General features: G+C 43.7%; 1 protein-coding gene across 1 annotated transcript in view; it reads left to right on the forward strand.

Annotated features, from left to right (window-relative positions):
- BEND5 (BEN domain containing 5) overlaps positions 1-11,931 on the forward strand; it is a 1,382,785-nt gene extending 1,370,854 nt beyond the window's left edge. The window contains exons 12-13 of the mRNA XM_084852552.1: positions 838-934; positions 10,101-11,931. Of these exons, the coding sequence (XP_084708678.1) occupies positions 838-934; positions 10,101-10,221 (218 nt within the window). The 3' untranslated portion in view covers positions 10,222-11,931. The remainder of the gene's footprint in view (positions 1-837; positions 935-10,100) is intronic.
- Positions 11,932-23,096: the final 11,165 nt, after the last annotated feature.

Consider the following 23,096-nt stretch of genomic DNA (forward strand, 5'->3'; position numbering starts at 1 on the left):
GAGAGAAATAGGCCTGATACTGAAAACCTGAATATCTTTGTCAATAAGAGTTGATCCTCCATAAAAAGGTATCTCCACTACTTTGTCTTTCCCACCAATTGAACAGTAATCCTGAGTAGGCTTCAGGGTCATTTTTACAATTAGACCTTAGCTCATTTACAAACCTCTTAGATATTTTCTGTGTATAATACTTCTAGCTTTCATTCACAGAACTAAGACTTTAGATGATTTCACATTAGTCGTTTTCTCTATTTGAAAAAAATACTAATAATGAGCAGTGATTTTCCCATGGAGTGTGAAACCTTGCATCTTAAATTCATTTGTTTTGATATCCCTAATGCGAGTAGGCAGATAATAATGAAAGCTTCATTTAGAAGTTGACATCTTTATATCAATCTTTATATCCCTGGAAAACCTGAAATATTGTACATCTGGAAATTCCCACTAGTGGAAATTAAATCAGGTAATTATTGATATCAACTTTTGTACAAGATGCAAATAGATTATCAGAATTGACAAAAAGTTAATAAAATGTCTCTATACACAAAATGGAAATGTACACAAAATCCCTGATAACTGCAGTAGTTTGCATGGGTGTAGCAAATAGTAGGCAGCAGGAAAATAAATGACATTTTCTGTGTATTCCATTTGTGTGAATAAAAATGACACCATATGACACTTGTGTAGCTGCTGATAACCATTAAAGTCATCCCTGAAGATTTCAGCTTCTATTAATCTAAAATGTGCTTTGCATCACATCACAGTAATTTACCTTTCAGCTGGTTTGGCTTTAAAAAAAATCATTTTAAACAATTCTCCTTAATTAAACACTCACAGATATGAAACTAGGAAGGAATGTAGCCAGGACGTTTTTGGATTACTACAGACTAAATACCATTACAGAGAGACCTTTGGCACCGATCTCAAGTACATGGTAAGTTTTTTTAAGCCATCTGTCTGCTTTTACATTTCCTTTACTGTGTTTTTTAAAAAATATTATTAACCTTGGTTACAAAGTTACAGTTGTGTCCATAAGCTCCGCAATCCTGCTTTAGCATGGAATTCTCCAGAACCTGGTCATGACATGGTAGTCCTGTATCCAGATGGTTCCCATGGTCTTGAAGTGATCCCTTGTGAGGAGTGGGGAGAACCAACATGCGTGAGCTTGCCTTTTGGTTTTCAGATGAATTTTGGAAAATCCAAGCTGTCAAGAAGTGGGTTAGGAGCTTATTTAGAGAGCGAAGCTTTTCTCAGTTTGTTAAATTTTAGGGATGTTCAGAATCTGCTTGGGAAATGTTGCTAGTATTATCAAAACTCTTTTTACCTTCCTGGGCAACTTCAGGAAGAGCTCCTAAAAATCTCCCATTTGCCCAGCCCCCTGCCTCCTTAATGAATAATTAGTTTTCTTAAGCTTTCCAAGTTAAGTGTGTATATTTAAATGATATAGTTGAGAATAAAGGTTATGATATCATGTATGTACTAATGAATGTAAAGCATTACTAGGAAGTGCTAGATATATTGTGGAGTAAGAATGGATGAGTTTTATGAATGTCTAATTAAGCAACAGAGATCTCAAGGCATTTCTCTCTTCAAGCTACTTTCAGCTGGGCACAGAAGGACCCCCCCCCATTTATAGAATTAACCCTGAACTAATGACATTGATCTAAGAGCAATGTTAGCAGGAACATTCCTGGCCAGTACATGCACTAAACGTATGGTGAGTTCCCTGCTGAAAATCTGAATTTCCTCCTGAAATTCCTGTTTTCAGTGAAGAAGGCAACTTTGTGGACTGCATCATCGATGCTGGTCTCTGCCAGTCATATGGAAAAATAAGAATGAGTGAATATAGGCAATGCATGGCTTATTCATTACTACAATTTATACCAAGCCTTTCTGTAAGACTTATACTCAAGGCAGCTTGCCATAAAACTATAAAATGATTAAAAATGTACCAAAAATAGATCATAGAAGAAGAAGAAAATAACAGTTAAAAACAGTGAGATATGCCCACAATTACGTAAATGTTTACTGGAGCAACGTAGTCTTGCCTGCCAGCCTAAAAGAGGGCAGTGATGGAGTCAGGCATACCTCTTTTGGGGGACTTGTTCCACAATCTGGGTACCTTGATTGAAAAGACCCTGGGTTGGATCGAGCCTAAATTAGTTGCACTTAATCAGCGGAACTTAAGTCATGATATATAACTCTCAAATTATTCAGTGATTATACCAGCTTTATTTTATACACTGATCTCACTGATTCCAGTATATGTCCCCCCTTTCTATTTTAGCTTCTGGGACATGGCTTCTGGGCAGGTCTGGTCTTGGCAAATCTTTTAGCCACAGCACAAAGTCTGTGCTGTGAGGATACCATGGCAGTCACAGAAATATAACCTACCTGTGAAATGCTCCAGTTAATTGGAAAACAGGCTTTCTAAACCATTTAGTAAATCCAATTTAATTAAATGTCATATCAGATGGAGAGTATTTTCATAAAATAGCCGATCTTCCATTTCAGATGCTGAGGAAGTTGACTCAGGTTCAGGATGTAAATTTCACGGATATGCCACAGATATTTTAAGGACTCTGTGAGAGAGGGAGAGGGAGAAGTGTGTTACTTCAGTGTCATAATTTTATCCTTTTGTTTCTAGTCAGTATTAAATGATACTGACACCAGAGATCAGGGGAAGGCTTTTCTCCTGTTTCTATAATCTGCTAAAATCTGAAATCCATCCCCAGAATCACAATAAGCGCTCCTGTGAATGAAATGTGTACATTATTGTGGAATTGTCATAGGTACCTATATATAGTATCGAACATAGAGCTGGAAGTGACCTCAAATGTCATCTAGTCCACCCGCTGCCAATACAGAACATCTGCTGCTACAGCCAGGGGAGGCTGGTGGCTGCAATGACAGTTGGGCGGTGAATCCACTTCGGGTTTCAGTCAGAACCAGCCAGAACTCTGAAGAAATATCCAAGGTGCTCAACACCTTGGATAGCTCCTTTGAAGTTCTGATTGGTTCTGACTGAAACCCAGAGCAGATCCACCAGCCCAGTGACACTGGAGCCACCAGCCTCCGCTGGCTACAGCATCCCTTATAGGCACCAATCTGCCTAAAACCTCTACCGCAGGAGAGTCCACCACTTTGTCAGGAAGTCTGTTCTACTGTCACACAGCTACCCGTGATGTCACTGATGATGAGACACAATCCGCAGTTCCACCTCTATAGTTCAGGAATTCTTTATAACAAGGGTGTTGAACCCCTTTCAGCCCAGGGCCAAAATTCCCCGGGCTCATATCCCAGTGGTGGGCGGGGCCAAAGGCAAAAGGGGCAGGATCCAAATACCCCAAATTCCCGCATCTTTTAGCTTACAGCTCTCACTCCCAGTAACTAAGACTTTGGAAAGGCATTTCTACCTTTTAGAATGGGGAAAAACTGTGCTAAAGCCAAGAAACCACCAAACAACTGGCAGTCGGGGAAAAAGGGTGGGGCCAGCAGAAGGGGCCTGGCCATTTGGGTAGCCCCCAGAGGGCTGGATTGGAATTCCTAGTGGGCCAAATTCCAGGTGGGCCTGCAAACCTGGGGTTTGAGCCCTCTGGTTGATAACTTTTCAATATATAATGTGGTAAAAAGTGAGTGCTTCCTTGCTTTACCAGGTGGGCTTTCGAAAACAAAAAAGAATAAGGTCTTCTCATTCAGAGCAATGCTGTGCCATTGCAAGAAATTTTTTTTTCAAAAAATGTTATTTGAAAGATATGCACTGAAGTGGAAAAGTACCACTTGCATCGTTAGCATGGGAGTGTGTTGCTGAGGTGCCAAGAATCACGTAGGCAAAAGGACGTAGTGATTGAATTAGTGCTGGAGGACAGTGGCTGATTAACATACTGCGCATGAGTCACAATGCCTAGTAGGGCCCTTGTCTCTGGAAACCGGAAAACTTCCTTTGAAGGAAGGTTGTAGCCCCTTGATTCAGCACTGCACCAAATACTGACCAAAGCCCACGTCATGTGCCGTGTTTACTTGTTTGCATAAATACCAAAGTTGCCTATTGGTCTGGGTCCAGTCCCGAGGGGCCACGCTGGCAACTCTTGACTGCACCACACCTTGGTGTTCTGGTAATAAACATCCGCTCAAACAAAAGTTGGTGTCTGTTCTCTGGCTGAGCCCAAATTCTGCAACAGCACTATACGTCTAGACCTCACATCTCCATTCTTTAACCTCTTAAATGGTTTAAACTTTGCTTAACATTTTAAAGAGGTTCATAAGCACTTCCCCTGCTGAAAGGCTATCCCTACTGCAGTGACACTTCTCCTGCCACCTCCATTACATTTGTACAGCAGTAACACTCCTCTGGCAGGAGTGGGGCCAATGCCATGCCACCATAGCACTGCAAGAAAAGCAGCTCCCATTGGCCTGGAAAAACAAACAATCAGATCTCATCTCTACAAGCCCACAGAGAATTACCGGGCAGCTGCCTCACAGATACAGGGCCATCAGCAGTACTGTACTGAGGTCCTATCCAAGCTGGACACCAGCCCTGATGCTTACCCTGCCCCTCTTTCTTCCGAAGTAAGTTCCAGTGATTTCAGTAGATTTACTCCACAGGTTAGGATCTTAATCATCATGGTGTGTGTGTGTGTGTGTGTGTGTGTGTGTGTGTTTTAAAAAATAAACTGCTTTTTGTATGCTGGGAGTAAGCCAGAAGTGAGGTTTTAGCATATGTTGTGTTTTAACTGTTGCTTTCTTGTGATTGCAGCTGGATATTGTATATTTTTAATTCTATTCTTATCCACTTCCCCAACCTGGTGCCCTCGAGATGTCCTGGACTACAACTCAGGGATACTGGGAGTTGTAGTTCAACACATCTGGAGGGCACCAGGTTGGGGAGGGCTGAACTAGAGCATGTGGAAGGCTAGGATCTAAATAAAAAGAGGTGGCAATATAATATATGCTATCTCCTAGCTTTGTAGGCTTCTCTCTCAAAAGTAGCTGTGCATTATTGTACATTAACATAGGACACAACCTGAAATCCTAACCTGGGAGCAAGTGTCATTGAAATCATTTACCTGGAGGTAAGACTCATTGAAATAAATGACACTTACTTCTGAGCAGACATGTATAAGATTGCGCTGTTGGCTTATGGTCTCTGCTGTCTACCATCTTTGCATTTTCCTATACTGTGGATTGATGTTCATGTGAAAGCCTGCATTCCGCTTCAATAGGTCAGTGTAATTTGGGGAGGGGAGAGATGCTGGGATCCCAGACAACTTAAGTTGGATTCTGTAGAGCAGTAAATTGCATGAGGAATGGAATAGCTATTACAGTTTAAAGGCAAATTATATGTTTTGCCTTAGAAATTAATTTTTGTTTTCCCCCTTGTCTATTGATAATTATAATCTGTCAGTTTTACTCCTACGTGCGTCTGCACATTTTAAATGCAGATCTCAGTGCTGCTAGAGGCATAGGGGCGAAAAAACCTTTCAGTTTTAAACTGTGACACATTTGCGTGGGCTCAGTGAAAAGGATCCATTTACAGAATTCAGAGAGATTTGCATTGCTTGGACAGCCTCCAGCAGAGGCTCACCAAATACCCTATTACAACAATTACCCTGTCAAAGACTTAGAAATCAAAATGCTGGCTGAAACAATGCAGCCCCATATTTTGAGTGCAGGCTGCATGGATGCAAACACTCAAAGCTAGACTTTGCCTGTTGGCAGAGCAAGGAGAGAAAGAAATGTTGGAGGGTGAACTGCTTCATCTTAGGAGAACCACCAGGAGCTGTTCTGGCTGATGCATAGGCCTCTGTGTCACAACCATTCCTATCCTGCTTTCCCTTAATTCACATGAGGCAAATACCTTGGGCTGGCAGGCAACTGAATTACTGCTCCGCACCCTACAGCAGGGATGGGCAGAAGATAGATTGGGATCCACTGGTAAGTCTCTGGGTGATTTGCAGACAATTTGGGTGGCTATGTGTCCTCTTTAATAGATGACAGTTCTATATTTGAAGGGCTGTCAGAGGACTGCCCTCTATTTTGAAGGCATCCTCTATTTGAAGGGTTGCCCTATCTAAGTCCAGTTTAAAAAAAGGAACCACCAAAAGGAAGACCTAGACCTTGAAGTTGCCCATCAACAGTACCTGGAGAGCAAACTGAGCAAGGCATGCAGATCACAGTCTTCCACACAATGACCTAGTTTGCACGTAATGACAGCCCATGGTTTAAACAAGCTTTGGGCTGTCATGCACAAGTGGGAGAGAGCAGGGCTGCTGCCTCCTGCGAGCCCACCATTTCTGCTTTTAACCAACAACCTATGATCGACTTGCTCGTAGGTTGTTGAGCGTGATGTGTGAACCCGGAGCACGGGGTTGTTTAGGAGTTAAACAACAGAGTGGTTAACCCATGGTTTGTTGCCCCTAAACAACCCAGCACTCTGCGTTCACAGATCACACTCAACAACCTATGTATGGGCCAATCGTAGGTTGTTGATTAAAAATGGAAGTGGCTGGCATGCTGCAGGCAAGTGCACCTGCTTTGTCCCACTTGTCCCTGACAGTTAGTTCTGTGCAAACTGGCTCTATGGGTTGTATCCAGTGCTAGTCCCACTTAAACCAACATAAATGAATGGGATTAAAGTTAGTCACTGTATAATGCGCTGTACTGTATTTCTATTTAAATTATAATAATTATTTCTAAATTTGCATTTATATATCAAGTACCATATGCAGATCAGTGTTCTCTTTTTTTGGTGATGTATTTTCTTTTGGAGGGGGGCGATTCTTAAGTGGCCACCCTATTTATAGTAGCTCTGCAAGGGTTTCTAGCTCCCAATTGTTTAACACCACTGCAACGGCAAAAAGGCTCCCCTGCCTCCCACCACCTTCTAAATTAGGCTGCTCTAAATTAAGAATGCTTGGAGGAAATCAGGAGTTGGTTTTTGTCTAAGAGCACTGTGAGCTCAGGTGCAATCAAGAAGAAAAAAGGGGACACCAATCCAGGGTTATAACTTGGCCACAACTTTAATTTAATTACAGACATAATAAAAGATTGTGGGATGGGGACTGAAGGGCACTAAACCGATTATCCCAGTTCATTTGAGGCTATCCAGGTAGCATCTGGGGCCCTCGGATGGTCGGTTCAAGCCTTGGACCTCCTGTTCTGGTGTAGCCCTATGAGGTCTCAGTCATGTTCAGTGTGGTTCCCCTTTCCAGGAATTGCCCCAAATCTGCTGGATGGTCCCCAGGCAACCCCGATGCTTCTAATTATCAGCATATTGACTTCATTAGCTATGGCCCTTAATCCCTTCCATTTTGTTCTTTGTCCATCAGTGTTGTGAAGGTTATATGCTATGTACAGTGTAAGTATCACATATACATCTTTAAGGTGATACCCCAGGGAAGGCAAAAAACATGTTGATTCCCGGCCAGTGTGGATGCCATGAAAAATTATTTCCTGGCTCCTGGTAGGATGACCACAGCATGCCTGGTATAACCCTGAAGTCTGAGGGACGAGAGTGGATTACACTGCCTACCCAGCCAGAATCAGACCAGGCCATGCAGGACAGTGGCTTATATAAGAGTCCCTCAAATCTCTCTTTCCTAGTCTCACGGCATACAAATTCTTTGTCCCACAAGGCTTTGGCTTTCAAATCTCACAATGGGTGGGATTCCTGACCAGGCCAGCCCTGGCCCTGGGAGCCTTGTGATCTGCTGTGGTCTGCTGTCTGCAAAGCCAGCACCTTTTCTCCCTCTGCCACCACCACCCCATCCTGCAGGTACGCCCTGTCAAGGGGCTCTTCTGATATTGTATATGCCCAGAGACACTCACAGACGTGGTTTGCACACCATGGCGGCAATTGCCAGGGGCGAGTGAAGTGACAAGTGCACTGCCTCCTGTGCCCTCGTCATTTTCACTTTCAGTTAACAATCCAGGAACATTTGCCTATGATTTGTTGTTGCATTAACTCTGGGTTGTTTAACCTATGCTTTCTTCAGTCCTGCTGTCACCATTGTTTCCGCAGTCCCATGGGCCCAGGAACTAGGGCTGTGCACTGCTTTGGTTCCGGATCCAAATTCCGAACCAAAATGGAGTGAATTGTTACATTTCCCAGACATGCTGTCTGGCCTTCCAAATCAGATCCAGATCAGTCCAAAGCAGGTCGGATCGATCCAAATTGCTTTGGACCAATCCAGACGATTCTGAAGGCCAGACAGCCTGTCTAGGAAATGTAACAATTTGCTTAAAATTAGGGAGAGGGAGAGGAGGGGTTGGGAGGGAAGAACTGAGCCTTGGCAAGTGACATCTCTAGGTGCCCATAGGGCCGAACTTTTAACCCAGCAGCCTCCAATCACAGTGGTGAAGGCGGGGTTATATATAACAGGAGTTCTGCTTTCGTTTTCCAGTGTGAGAGAGAGTTGGTAGAAGGAGAGTTCTTTATTATTGGAGTAGAGAAAGTGGAGCAGTGCAGTGAATAAGCTCCACTGAGTTCAGTGTGACTTACTCCCAGGTAATGTGTACTGCAGCCAAAGAGAGGTTTAACTTTTTTTCTTCCCTTACTGAGGAGAGCCTCAGGTCATCCAGTGAAGCTGAATAGTGGCAGATACAGGACAGACAAAAGGAAAATACTAGGAGAGAGGGGTTATTGTGCCCATCAAAAAAACCCAGCACCAGAGATTAGGAATACTGACCTCCTAGGTGCCATCTTAAACACCTTCTGATTAGGATCTCTAATCCCCAGGGTGGCTTGACAGGGTGTTTTTTTTTTACCTTTTGTTTCCGTTTTTTGAGAAAAGGAAACTTTACACATGGCTAGCACAAAAGCCACTGGACTTAACTGTCTGAAATTTGGCAGGTTCAGTCAGCTCCACAGAGGCTTCCACATGCGCAAATTCCATGGACTTATGTGGAAACACAAAAAAATTATAGCTCTTTGCTTTGACAGATTTTCTTGACAAAAGCAAATTTTACCTGTGGCTAGCACAAAAGCCACCAGATCTGTCTGAAATTTGGCAAGTTCAACAGGGGCAGGTCTCCAAATTTCATGTATTTATCCTAAAAACTAAAAAGGTTATAGCCATTTCTGTTTTCCAATGCAAGTCAGTGGGAAAATGTAAAACCCAAATAATTCAGATTTCTGAATCTTGCTTCGGATCCGGAGTCCGAAGCAGGCCTGATTGGGTCCATATCAGTCCGAACTGGATCAGGGCCAAATCTGAAGCTCCAAATCAGCCTCCCAAGTGGGTTGGGGGATCTGTGCACATCTCTACCAAGAATTTACCTTTGGGCACAGGAAGGAGGCAGGTGGCAATGGGAACTCCCCAGTCCCAGAATCCCTGGCAGAAAATAGATGTGCATGGTAGTTCCAGACCCATCCCAGGTGGGACAAAATGTTCTGCCACGGTCTGGAGAGTTTGCCCTGCCCCAAAGTACATTACTGGGCTCTCAGGGCATGGGAAGGGGGAGATGGCAATCGAGGGCAATTTATGAGCACCCTCCAAATTTTTGTTGTTGCAAGCATTCAGTTTGAATGCTCACAGAGGCTGAGCCAGTTTGGGGATGAGCAATGGGATGCTCATGCATTGCTAAATAACACCTTCTATAGCTTGCTGGAGGACTGTGGGGAAACTATCTTATACTGACCTAATGACAGAATAATAACAGAGGAGAGCTTCTTTAACCCGTTCAGGTGTTCAAATCAAGTGTTTAGTGAATGTACGTAGGAAGAGGGTGGTAAGCTCCTCCCCATATGCATATTCATTGAATGCCTGATCAGAGGCCCGCATATAGCTATGCACACATAGAGTTGTGTCCACGCAATCAGAAACCCACGCAGTGGCAGATTCCTGATTGGATAGACCTACTGCACAACATGCAAGGGTCAGATGTTCTATATGTGTTCCCTAAACATGCAATCTGATTCTTGAAGATAGCAAGTTTTGAGTTCTTGTAACAAATCACATCTTGATTTGGGATTTTCCTGGAAAACAATTTGGCTCTGAGATTCTGTCGAGGGATTTCCATAGGATTATCTACCCTATGCAGCTCTGTCATCACTGAAAGGTATTTTACCAATCTATCTTGTCTTCTTCACTGGTTGGCAGGAAGGAAAAAGCTTCCACCTATAGATGTGCCTACCATCGAAGCCAAGGGAATAACCAAGCTGCCAGCAAGCCAGAGAAAAGAACCCAGATGACTCTTAAGGAACACAGTCAGTCATCGTAAAGGGCTGAAGAGAGACACCCTTCAGAGAAGCTGGGACAACCAAGCTGGATCATACTTTCAGGGTTTAAAATGGATTGTGTTCCTCCTTCCTTCCAGCCAATTGTTTTTATGAGAAGGAAGAGAAACTCTTATTTACAATGTTACTGTTGATTTTGTTATTAATCACAGGTCAACCAGTAGATCTAGAAAATTCATTCATTTCTGCCACATTAAAAGGTTATAGTACATAAAGCAAGCAAAAGTCAGTCGTTTCCCTTAAACATTTTGAAGCACTCAGCAAAAAAGGGGAAGCTTTTCATGATGCTGCATTTATTGGTCCCAAATCCTCACATTTGCAAGTGATTTATGTAAGATTGATTGATTTACATGGATGCAGGTCATGGTGCTCCCTGTGACACTGTGATGTGCCATTACCTGTTTGCTTATTTTCTTCCATTGGTTCTTTTGTTAAACTGAAGCATTCAAGCATGCATATGGATGTTTGTATTCATACTCCATGATGACACTGGGACATTCTAAAGGGAACTGGACTTGTGGACTAAAGCAGGACCAGTTAGACATGTCCAGCATCATGAAGACACATGTGTTTGTATCATGTTCTCTTTTCTTCCCTAAATAAATCTTAAATATGTGACCGTCAGAAAAAAGTAACATCAGAACCATCTTAAAGCAGCCTTCCCCACCTGGTGCCCTCCAGATGTGTTGGACTACAACTCCAATAATTCCCAGCCAGCTTGGCCATGCTGGCTAGGAATTATGGGACTTGTAGTCCAACACATATGGGGGGACCAGGTTCGGAAAGCTAATCTAAAATGAAGGGAAAATATGGTCCAGTCACAGTGTTTTGCCTTTTGTGTTTAGTTTACTAAGTAGAATCTTTGGCCCCAGTCCAACTGTAGCCCTCTCAGAAAGTCAGCAATCACACCAATTAGCTGCTTGTTGGGGAGAAGGGGCCAAGAGGCTAAAATTCAGCCCCCTTACTGCTCCCTCACCAGAACAGCTATTGGCATGATGGCCAGTTTTCTGACTCTCGCTATGCACACACAGATCTCGTAACAAAAGTAGCAGGAACTACGTGTGCAGCATTAGGTTGTGCATCTAGCTATGACTATATGAATATGGGTGCACAGAAGCCAATTTCCATGTTCTAAGTGGATTGGAGCATTTGTGTAAGGAAAGAAGAGATGGAAGAACAGGAAGCAAGAAATATGATATGACCCCATGGAACAGCAAATTGATACAATCACTTCCATAGTATTAAAATTTCAAGCTTGAGGGTTAAATTGTGTGTGTTTAACAGTGGGAAAGTCCTATAATACATACACTAAGCATCATATTTCTGACTCCTTGTGTCTATAAGCAGAGTAATGACTAGCACAGACAGCTTGATAATTAAAATGACCTCTTGGCAGTATGGATTAAAAGGCAGGCAGAGGGGGAACAAGATGTCCTGTGAATTAAAATAAAAAGAAAAAAAGGTTAGTTTATGACTAGTGTTGAGTTTTGTAAGGTTTCAAATGAAGATTTTCAAAGTTAGTTTATGGAACAGGTTTGTGGGGGGTGGGATGTCAATTCAATATTTTGACTGAAACAAAGCATTCGGTAAGTTTGTTGTTGTTGCTTTCTGAATGGATTCCTGTTATGTTATACATGAGACCAGGTAAAACCTGGTAGTTTGCTCTTGGAGCATTGAATAAATAATGCAATGCCATTGTTGTTTGTATTTACTTCTTCATTTTGGTTAGTGTCCATATTTCTTCATTGGTGGGTTCACTTAGTTTCCAAAGGCAATTGTGTTTTACTTCCACTTCTCATGCTTGGAGTTGTAGGATGTTTTTCTGTCTAAACATGCATAGGATTGCAGCCTAACTTATTTTCTGTGCATTCTGCTCACCTGACAAGAAAATCCTACTACAAAACTGTAACAGGTAGTCTAAGTTGAATTGGACTCTTCCTGTCAGGGGGATTAGGTTCTGTGTGTGTTGGGGGCTATATTTGCAATTATTATTATTTTGTCTGTCGCACTGCCAAACACCCTTACTGGCAAGCTGCAAATCTATTATAGAAATACAAAATGGGTTGACTTCTTCACTAGGGGAATATTAATGCAATCTCAGGTTGTGTCCATTTCTTCCAATATTGTATATGGAATTCCTGGGAGAAAGTTCTACACAGGGAAAAGGAATCTTTCTATAATCATTTTATGAAATTTACTGGTGTGGATAAAATGAACAGAGTCTAAAATTGCCAGTCTGGCTATCTCTAAAAGACAGGTGAAGTCCTCTAGCTATCACTGCCCCATACTATTACAAATGGAAAAGCCTGAAGTAATTGAATAGTTCATCTGCTAGAAACCACTGTGAACTGCTATAACCTGAAAAGAATATATATATATATATGCGCAGCTGCAAGTTCAGAGGCAAAAACATGCCTCCCTTACCTAGAGATAGCACAAAAACAGCTGTTGCTGGTATTGTTCAGAAGACAGTTTTCCCTCCCCCCACACACACACCATTTTTGCGGGGGGAGTTCAGAAGTAATGGGAAATAGGCTGCATGAGGCTGCAGCTCATTAGTGAGAAAAGGTCAAGAACAAACCATGGTCTCAGATCCTGGCTTGTTCTCAAGCTATAGTTCAAACAAAACAATTTCCTGTGTTCACATTTCACGAGGAACTGTGGATAATTGAAAATATTAAACGTACCCATTCCGCCTATGACGGATAGTTTTATTATTAAATTGTGAATAATTTAAGGCCAAAATGGATGTCATTCAGAGTTCTATGTCTCGTTTCCCTCTCTTTTTATTTTTACGTTTTATGAAAAGCATCCTTAGAATGTTGCAACTGGAACAGAAGGGTGGTGTGTGGGGGGGAGCGAGAGTCTGGGGGTGGTGTGGGAAGCTCACACAAGTTTATTTGCCACAATTAAAACAACAGTTGCTGGAGACAAGTAATGAAAGTGTTCCATGGATGAAGATGGATATCATTTTTTCAGAGAGCTGAAGGCCATTTATGTTGTATACATTCATCCCTTGCTCCCATTTTGCTTCTTGTAAACAGGTGTTGCAGATTTTGGTATCATTTCACAAACTTAACATACTAGTTTAATCAGAGGCAGAGGTGGGACAAAATAAGTATGAGTGTGTTTAAGCCATGGGAAGTTAAGCTTCTCCCAAACCACTTTTAATTCTCTTTTGCCTGTTGCCAGCCCCGACTAACCAAACCAGGCTGGAGGGATGTCTTGATGACACTGAAAAACCAGAAACAGAATATTAGCCAGGGATACAATGGTGATTGGGTGAGATTCAAGAGGTACCTAGGTGATTAATTCTTTTTATTGGCTAACTGTAGTGGAAGTGTGGGGGACAGGAGAGATGGAGCATTTGTAGGATTTGTTCATTCTGTTTCACTGGGTTGAATATTACAATATTCTGCAATAAACTAATGGTCTTGGAGGGAGCAATCCTATGGCCGCTAGTCAGCGGCTAGACTGCCATAGGATCTGTCGGTTTCTGGGAACTGACCTTGGAGCCCATCCTCTGAGGTCAGTTCCCGGAGAACAGACCTTCCCCCCTTCCCGCGCTGCCTCGGAGGCAATGCAGAACGGCCCCACGCTCTGTGCTTGGAAGAGGAGCACAGAGCAGCGAAAACAGGGCGTTCTGGGGTGGGGAAAGCGGAAATGCCAGTACGACACATCCTATGTGTCATTCTGGCAGCCGCTTCCCCTGCTCCAGCTTCCCGCAGCTAGACAGCCGAAATCGGCTGTCTAACCGCAAATGCAGGGCGGCTGAAGCATGGAGGGGATGATCCCCTCCATGCTTCTCCTTCCCTGCATAGGATAGGCAGTTGCCTATCCCCATAGGATTGCGCCCTTAATCAATTAACTATCTTGATTTTATCCTATTGATCAGGTAAATTGGCTGCATAAATTATCCAAAGTGGGTGATCCCTTGCAGACATTTAGTGACAATCCTGCTCACCACTCTAACATATGAATATGTCTATGACAGCAGAATGGGGCCTGCTTAGTGTAGATTAGTTTCCCTGTACTTAAATAACACTGGCAGCTCATTGTTTAGAACATCATCTAAACACATGGCCTGGTTCAAGAGATCATAGATCCATCACAATGATGCCATCAGCACTGAAACCCCCGGGGATGGCTCGCATTAAAACACACTTTGAATCTGTGATTAATCAACTGGTTAATCACACTGGCTAATCAATTAAGACTTTCAGCCTTACCTAACATGTCAATACTATAAGCAGTAGAACAGAGACCTGGATCATTAATACTTGAGCTTTGTATAGCATAACGGCATTGTGATTTATAATGTTGTTCATGTGTGCATCAAAATTAAATGCTTAATATTTGTTGAATTTCATATTATTTCTGATTGATAAAAGCAATATACTTGCCACGTTTTTGGGTACATAGAATCTGTATGTAGGCTGCATTTGTATGAGACACAGAAAAGTGGCAGTGACCATTTTAAGACCGATTAATCACAGACATGTCTTCTTCCTTTCTTCCTTCTCATCTTTATTTCTTATTTATGGATGATATAGTAGGATGAATTTTAATCATCTCTTACCCTCTTGCTGTGTTCATCATGTTTTTCACTCTGAAACCGCAGATGTTAACCATTTAGGGACACCTGGAAGAAGCAGATCAGCTTGAGTAGTATTGAGATCAGAAGCTGACTTTTTACCATGACTGATTTAGTGAATGTCTAGATGGGAGGAACTGCGCAGAGGTCTCACCCTGAGGGGCCATGGGGAGTGATGATGTATGTTTAATAATACCGCAACAGTGCAATAGCTTTCTTAACTAGGTTTAATGGCTGTTCCTTGAAAACTCTTAAATGTTTTCAGCTCTTTAAAAGATGTAAAGTGGAAGTCACGATACTACCAGTGAAAATGAAATGGAAGAGTCCAAACTGAGTGTTTTAGACTGATGTAAATTTTGGTGTGGGGGGGCACGTATGTGTGTATGCTGTGTGTTGGTTTTAATTTAACACACTAAGAGAGAAGGCAAGACTATGCAGCAGGAGGGCTGAGCTATGGGAATGATCCCTGTCCCACATTTCCACTGCAGTGATGGGAACGGTCGTTTGTTTATTTTTTTAATTATAAATTGATAAACTGCACCACATCAAGAGATATCGGAGCAGTGTACAACAAATTAAAATACAAAATATGAAAAAAGTATAATAAAAGCAGTAGCATTAATAAAAACAATGGCTGGAATTTAGTCAATAGTCAGGAAATGCTTGCCTGAAAAGAAAAGTCTTCAGTCAACACCAAAAACAAAGTAATGACTGATCTCTAAGGGCATTCCATAGGTTGGGAGCCAACACACTAAAGTCCCTACTCCTGGTGGTTTCCAAGCAGATCCCTGGCCCAAGCAGACCACCAGGAGTGCCTCTGCAGAAGACCTTGGCAGTCAAGTAGAATGATAAGGGAGAAGGTGTGTTCTCAAGTATCCTGGTCCCATGTTTGGATTGAGATTGGCTAGGATGGAGGCCCAGAGGAAGTGGCCTACTGCACAAGCACTCACAGATGGTTCTGTATCACAACAGGGAGAGAGGGTCACAAAATTGCGGACTATCAGGACCTTGGACATACTGCAGGTGACACTGGCTGAAGTATTTCTTCATAACCAGACAGCTGTTGTCCCAGAGGACTGCAGCCGAGGACTTAAGAAAGCTGGCAGGGCCAGGACTGTCAGAGGCTCCTCCACTGCTGGATGCAGTTCCATGGTTATTTCTGTAGTGGCTGAGAGACAGAAGCAGCTTTGGGGGTGCCCTCCATTGAGGGGAGGGCTATGTCCTTGGGCTGGGAAAGTATACTTATAGGGTGGTGGTGGCAAGGGTTCTCCCTGAAGTGGGGTGACCAGAGGCTTGGACTCCAAGCCCTCCTTGAGGTGATGCTGAGCTTCTCCTCAGTATCCCCAGTGCAAAGGAACACATGGGGTGAGGTGGGTCATTTAGCAGGGGAGGTGGGGCTAGAGAAAAGGAACTGGATATTACCCTAACTAACCACTAAGTGCCCTTGATTCAAACACCAGTGTGTGTTCCAGCTCACATGCAAGCCTCCAATAGTAAGCCTTCCATTTTCTTCAATGGAGGGAACAACAGTGTGCATTCATTTCTTTGTGTGCACATAACTCCTCCCTGTACTGAAGCAAATGGGGATGCCCCTTATAGGCACTGCCACTGAATGTCCTTATATGAAACCATGGAGCACCCATGCTGTCAAAAGTAGGCAATTGCAGTTGACTGATGATGACCTTGCAACATGTTGAGGGAGCTGAGACACCTCACATTCTTCATTCCATGTGATAAAGGTTCACTCTGACATGATTGTTGATTTTTCCTCCTCTATTTCTGCCTGTGATGCTGTCATGTAAATTATCATAATTAATACGTTAGGAATGCTTTGGCTGGGAGAATCTGGCCTCAGGGGTCAGACCACTTTGAGCTAGTGCAGTATAGGGGCTAAGAGATGGATTTGCAAATCAGAAAGTCCCTGGTTCAAATCTCATCTCTGCCATGAACTTACTAAATAGCCTTAGACAAGCCACTGTCTCTCCCTCTCTCACCTCCCATCTGAAACCTAGGGATGTACGAAAGTCACTTACCTTATGACGAAATTGATTCGCGGTGGTGGGGGGGTCCGTCCCTCCCCCCAAAATTCTGGCCGGGGGGGAGGCGCCCCGTCCCTCCCCCTGAAATTCTGACGGGGGGGAGGTGCACCGTCCCTCCCCCTCGAAATTCTGGCCAGGGGGGAGGCGCCCCGTCCCTCCCGCCGCGAATACTGGCCGGCCAGGAACACAAATGGCGGCGGCCGTAGCCGCTGCCGTTTGCGTCCCTGCAGTCAGCCGTGATAGGCTACGTAAATGTTTACGTAGCCTATCACAGCTGAGTAAAAAAACTATTTGTGTTCCTTATTTTGCGTTCCTTATTTTAGGCGCTACGCTATTTGCGTTCCCCTTATTTTCGCCATAGTCTACGTAAATGTTTACGTAGACTAGACGTGCCAAAATAAGGAATGCAAATGGCGCCCATGGGCGCCGCCATTTGCGTACGCAGGGTTGTTATTTGTTTTTTTACTCAGCCGTGATAGGCTACGTAAATGTTTACGTAGCCTATCACGTGTTTTGTTTTGTTTTTTTACTGGAAATGGCGGCAGCCGGTCGGAAGACCAGCCGCCGCCGCCAGGGAGATTCGCCCAAGGTAAGTCCCGTCCAGGGGGGTGGCGGGGGGGTGGCAGACCGTTTCACCACCGATTTCGGGGGGCTGAATGCGCTGGCATTCGGCCTCCCCGAGATTCGTGGCGAAATTCTCTGACATCCCTACTGAAACCTGTGTGAGAGAAAAAATAGGCAAATGCTCATCCCTCACCAAATAGGAGAAGGGCCCAGCTCCCTTTGAGTTGGGCTGAATTAAAAATGGGGCTAATACCCACCACATCTGCACCTTCACCATCCCTGCCAGGCCCCCTTCTTACCCAAGAAAAAGAAATCCTTGCCTTGGAAAGGGTGCTGAGATAACAGGTAGTGGAAGGCAGAAAAGTAGGCCATTGGTCTCTCTTCAGTGACAAATGACATGATCTGTGTGACACTTCCTGCTGGATTATGGAGCTGGCTTGATTACAAGTCCCATGATCCCTTGGAAAAATGACATGTGGCATTGGTTGTTTGGTGCTGAGGTGAGGTCTTGCATGGTGTTTCCTGACTCATTCTCTTGACTACCACCCTGGCCCACTCTTCTGCTCTCCACCACCTGTTAACCCTTTCACCGGAACCCAAGATTCTTTTTCTTGGGGAAGAGTGGCATGGAAGATGGGGAAACAGATGAGACAGTAAGGCTTGGGGTATCAGAGGGTAGGGGGAACTGGGCTGTCAAGTGTTCATGTCAAACACTAAATAAAGAGAGGTTTCTCTGAGTTTTCAACTAGAACATTCCAGCAGCTCTATTAATTTTGGGGACAAGCAAGAGGATGCTTACTTGCCCAAATTGAAATGCATGTGAAGTATTTTGAATACTCCAAAGTGCCATATAAATGGTAGTTATTATTAAAGCCCAAGCATTATTATTTCAAATCCTAATTTCATTCCACTTCACCACAGACTTGTGCTGCCGGCCATTACTTCTACTATTTATCTCACGGGGAATTAAGATTTGGAGAGCGTGACTTATCAAGCAGGGAGTATCCTTCATATTGTGAACATTCTGTAGGTATGTGGTACAAAATGAAGTAGCTGAATAAATCAGAGCCTGGACTATTGGTTTGTTTACAATGGTGTCATTCAAATTACCCCCAGGAGAAGAACTGGAGCTCCCCATTATTCCTCTCATTTAAAAATAGGTGGCAGCAGGGGCGGGAGGAATCCCCCACGTAAAATGCAGTCATATAGCCTGATAAGCTGGGAAATTGCTAAATATTTCAGTCTCAAATATTGATGCTGGGAGATGACGTGGCAACCTTGGACTGGACGACCTACCTGAGGTCCTGTGTATGATGAGGTGCTTTTCCAGGCATTTAAGATTTCTCCAGCCTAGCCTAAAATAGGAGATCAAATGGAAGGAATTATTTTATTATAGATAATGCTGCCATTTCCAGATAGCTGCGCTTCAGTTAAACCCACCGAACCAAGATCCTCTACGCATTTGAGTCTGGAAAATTAGCCTGCCAAAAGATATGATACAGGACAAGCAAAGTGACTAGACTGCAGGCGTTTCATGCTCATTACCATAGATGCAGTCAGCAGCTCCTTTTCCAAATCATGGTTCTTTTAATTTGAGAGGCTGGTTTTAAAACACCAGAGATTCTTTGGCTCAGGGAACATTTTTCCTCAGGGATGCAGAAAGAAAGAAAATGATCCTGAGATGTTTGGATCAGTATCATGTGTTCCCCTGCATTCATGCACCTCTTTTATTGTTAGTGAAGGAGAAAACACATTCACAGATTTTAAGCCCCGTACTCCTATGAGGTAGGACCTGTGCAATGCCAGTGCCACCTTCTGATGTTGCCTCCCCACAGCTCATTAATGCTACTACCTTAAGGTTTTGTTCTGTTCACAGAACATGTTCATAAACCAGTAATGGCATTAGGGATGCTGGAGAAATTCAAGATGGACTAAAATGAGTTCAGATTTCCAAGAATCCAACCCACAGGTTCCACTGCAGACTGGCATCCTCGAGCCATGCAGAGTCCATGGACTTTAGGATTTTTCTTTTTTTTCTTTCTTTTTTTAAACTTTCCTGGAATTTACACAAATTTCTTTGTAGGAAAATATGCAGGTTTCTGCTGAGATGTGCTATCCTGGAAAATATACATGGGAAAAGTTGAATGGAATGGGGGAAAATACGCTAAATATTACGTACCAAAGTAAATTACGTAAATTCTTGCGAACCCTCTTGTGGAATTATTTGCGTATTTTTCCACATGATGGAAAAAAATTCAAACCTGTCTGTGAACAGACGCCGGAATGAATGACACAGCACAATCCACGAAACACACAAGGGACAGATTTCACAAAATCCAGACATCCCTAAATAGCATTGGCCATTATTCGCAGTGGCAGGAGGGTGCAGGCGTTGCAGCAGTGGCAAAGGGCACGATGAGAGTGGGGAAGGGGCTGTAGTAGCTCAGTGGAAGGCTGCTTGCTTTGCATGCAGAAAGCTCCAGGTTCAATCCCTGGCATCTCTCGTTAGAAGACTCAGGCAGCAGGTCATGGGAAAGACCTCTGCTTAAGACCCTGGGGAGCTGCTGCCAGTCAGAACAGTGGGCTCGATGGGCAAATGGCATGATGGATAAATGGTCCAGTTTAAGGCATTTTCCTATGACTGTGTCATTTCAGCTGCCCTCTTTCGTTTCAGTGGCAGACAACAAGCGCACAGCTACAAGACCTTTTGAGCCGCCAAAATGTTATAGCCCCATGTTCACAACAAGCCATGGCTGTTTCCAATGTGTTCAAGTGGGTTTAGGCTGGTAGGACTTCAGTGAGTGACAAGCAATGTATGTGGGTGTTTATGGGAAAATGAACAAGTGAAGGATTGACTGAGCAGACCGCTGCAGTGTTAGAGCATGGCCCTGAACCGAACCCTGTGTGCGTGCGTGTGTGTTTGGGGTGGGTGGGATTGTTTTTCTTCAGCAGCTGCAAGAAAGAGACGACGAGGAGAAGGGTTTGAATTATTTTATCAGGGAGACACAGGATATTCTCACTCACAAAACAAAAAGTTCACCATTTTCTGCCCAGAACATTAAGGAGGGATTCTCTTCACCCCCCAGAGTAAACAACTGGATTAGAACAGATGCCTCCTCCCCACCTTTCTGTTTTTATTCAACTTAAGAAGTTACTGCTTTAGATAATTAGTTGCTGCATTTCAAGACTGTAACAAATTAAAAATGATAAAGTAATGGAAACGAGCCACATCCAAGTGTGTATTTTTAGATGAGGAGCTATCGTAAACCAGTGGTGGATTATGAGAAACCATCATAATCAGGGGTGCAATCTATGACACAAAGATTAACTAAATATGATCTGTGGACTTCTATTAGAAGTATTTTAGCCTCAGGGAGAAACCTAGAAAATACCTTATTTCTAGGTCTGGACAACATATGTGTCTGGAGAGATTCCATGAGGGTCTTTAATTGTTTTGATAACTAAACTGCATAGCACTTTAACAGGAAGGATCAAGAAACAACCCTAAATATTAGGGTTGATCTGAATGTTTGTGTCAAGTTTGTTACTGTTTTCGGCCCCCTGATTAATTGCAGCCTCAGTACCCTTTTTTGTCTGAAAATATAACCCTTCTTCATCCTAATAACAGTGATGTTATCATGGAGCCAAATCTGCCTGGCTGCATGTCAACAATGTCACTCTCTTGTTTTCGGCTGATGAAAGGCTATTTTGAACAATGCTCTGGAATTAGGAGTGAACAGTGAAGTGGCCAAGTTTGCTGATGACACCAAATCATTTAGGGTGGTTAAAACAAAATGGGATTGCGAGGAGCTCCAAAAGGTTCTCTCCAAACTGTGAGAATGGGCATCAAAATGGCAAATGTGGCTCAGCGTAAGCAAGTGTAAAGTGATGCATGTTGGGTCAAAAAATCCCAACTTCAAGTATAAGCTGATGGGATCTGAGCTACCAGTGACTGATCAAGCAAGAGATCTTGGGGTTGTGGTGGATAACACGATGAAGATGTCAACCCAGTGTGTAGCTACTGTAAAAAAAGAGCCTTTTTTCAAAAAAGCAACATCCATGTTAGGTTAGGGATGGTGGAAAAATCTGTTCTGGGGGTCTGCTTTTGGCAACTCGGCCCCCCAGATTCTGGCTCTCTTTGTCCATGAGCTGTCCCGACTCATGGACTTCCACCGCTGCATGCACCCCTCACTCTCTTTGCTGATGCTGACACCAGCAAGGAGAGCACGCAGAGTCAGTGCACGTGGTGCCAGGGATGGGTGGAAGTGGCAGGCAGGAAGTCATCCCTCCCCACCGCCACCATTCCCCCCTCACACTCTCCTTGCCCATGCTGACACCGGCAAGGAGAATGCGAACTGTGGGCATGGCGCCTGTGGTGGTGTGCGGTGCCAGCGGCAGGATGCCACCGGCAAGGAGAGCACGAAGGTTGCACATGGTGGCGGGAGGAACTTTCCTCCCTTTTGCAGAAGCACTAGTTCCACAAATTACAGTCATTAGTTGCACAACTACAGACTTCTGCAAAAGGGTGGAGGGAGTTCCTAGATTTGGGGGAAAAAACCCTGGCTCGGCTAGTGAAGTCAAGCCGAGCCAAGGGTGATGTGGGAGTCCATTGAGCCCCCAAAGGACCAGACACTATAGTGACAGACATCCCTATGTTAGGTATAGTTGGAAAAGGAATACTAAAGAAAACTGCCAAGATCATACTCCCCTTATACAAATCTATGGTGCGACCACCCTTGGAATACTGTGTACAGTTCGGGGCACCACACCTAAAAAAGGATGCTGTAGAGTTGGTAAAAGCACAGAAAAGAGCAACTAAAATTATCAAGGGGCTGGAGCAACTTCCCTATGACAGAAGGTTACAACAGCTGGGATTGTTTAGCTTGGAAAAAAGGTGAGTAAAGGAGGACGTGATAGAGGTGTACAAAATCATGCATGGTGCAGAGAAAGTGGATTGGGTGACATTTTTCTCCCTCTCTCATAATACCAGAACCTGGGGTCATCCCATGAAGCTGATTAGAAGGAGATTCAGGACAGATAAAAGGAAGTACTTCTTCACACAGCACATAGTTAAACTATGGAATTCACTTCCACAAGATGTAGTCATGGCCACCACTTTGGATGGTCTTAACGGGGGATTGGACAAAAATCATGGAGGATAAGGCTAGCAGTGGCTACTAGTCCTGATGGCTATATGCGACCTCCAGTATCAGAGGCAGTATGCCTACGTACACCAGTTGCTGGGGAACATGGACAAGAGGGTGCTGTTGCACTCGTGTCCTGCTTGTGGGTTTCCTGTGGGCAGCTGGTTGGCCACTGTGTGAACAGAATGCTGGATGAGATGGACCCTTGTTCAGATCCAGCATGGCTCTTCTTATGTTCTTAATGCAAAAAATGGCACAGAAGTAGCAAGTGGTCAAGTTTGCAAAGGTTTACAACAAAGACCTTACCAATGGAATTTCTGCATTATTAAATGCAAAGTAGCATTGTTTTGCTCTTGTTGTTGTTGTTCAGTCGTTAAGTCATGTCCGACTCTTCGTGACCCCATGGACCATAGCACTCCAGGCCTTCCTGTCCTCTACTCTCTCCCGGAGTGTGCTCAAGTTCATATTAATTGCATCGGTGATGCTATCTAGCCATCTCCTCCTCTGCCGTCCCCTTC

The sequence above is a fragment of the Heloderma suspectum genome, chromosome 4, assembly GCF_057233095.1.
Source record: "Heloderma suspectum isolate Gila_16-S chromosome 4, 16-S_ref, whole genome shotgun sequence".
NCBI lineage: Eukaryota > Metazoa > Chordata > Lepidosauria > Squamata > Helodermatidae > Heloderma > Heloderma suspectum.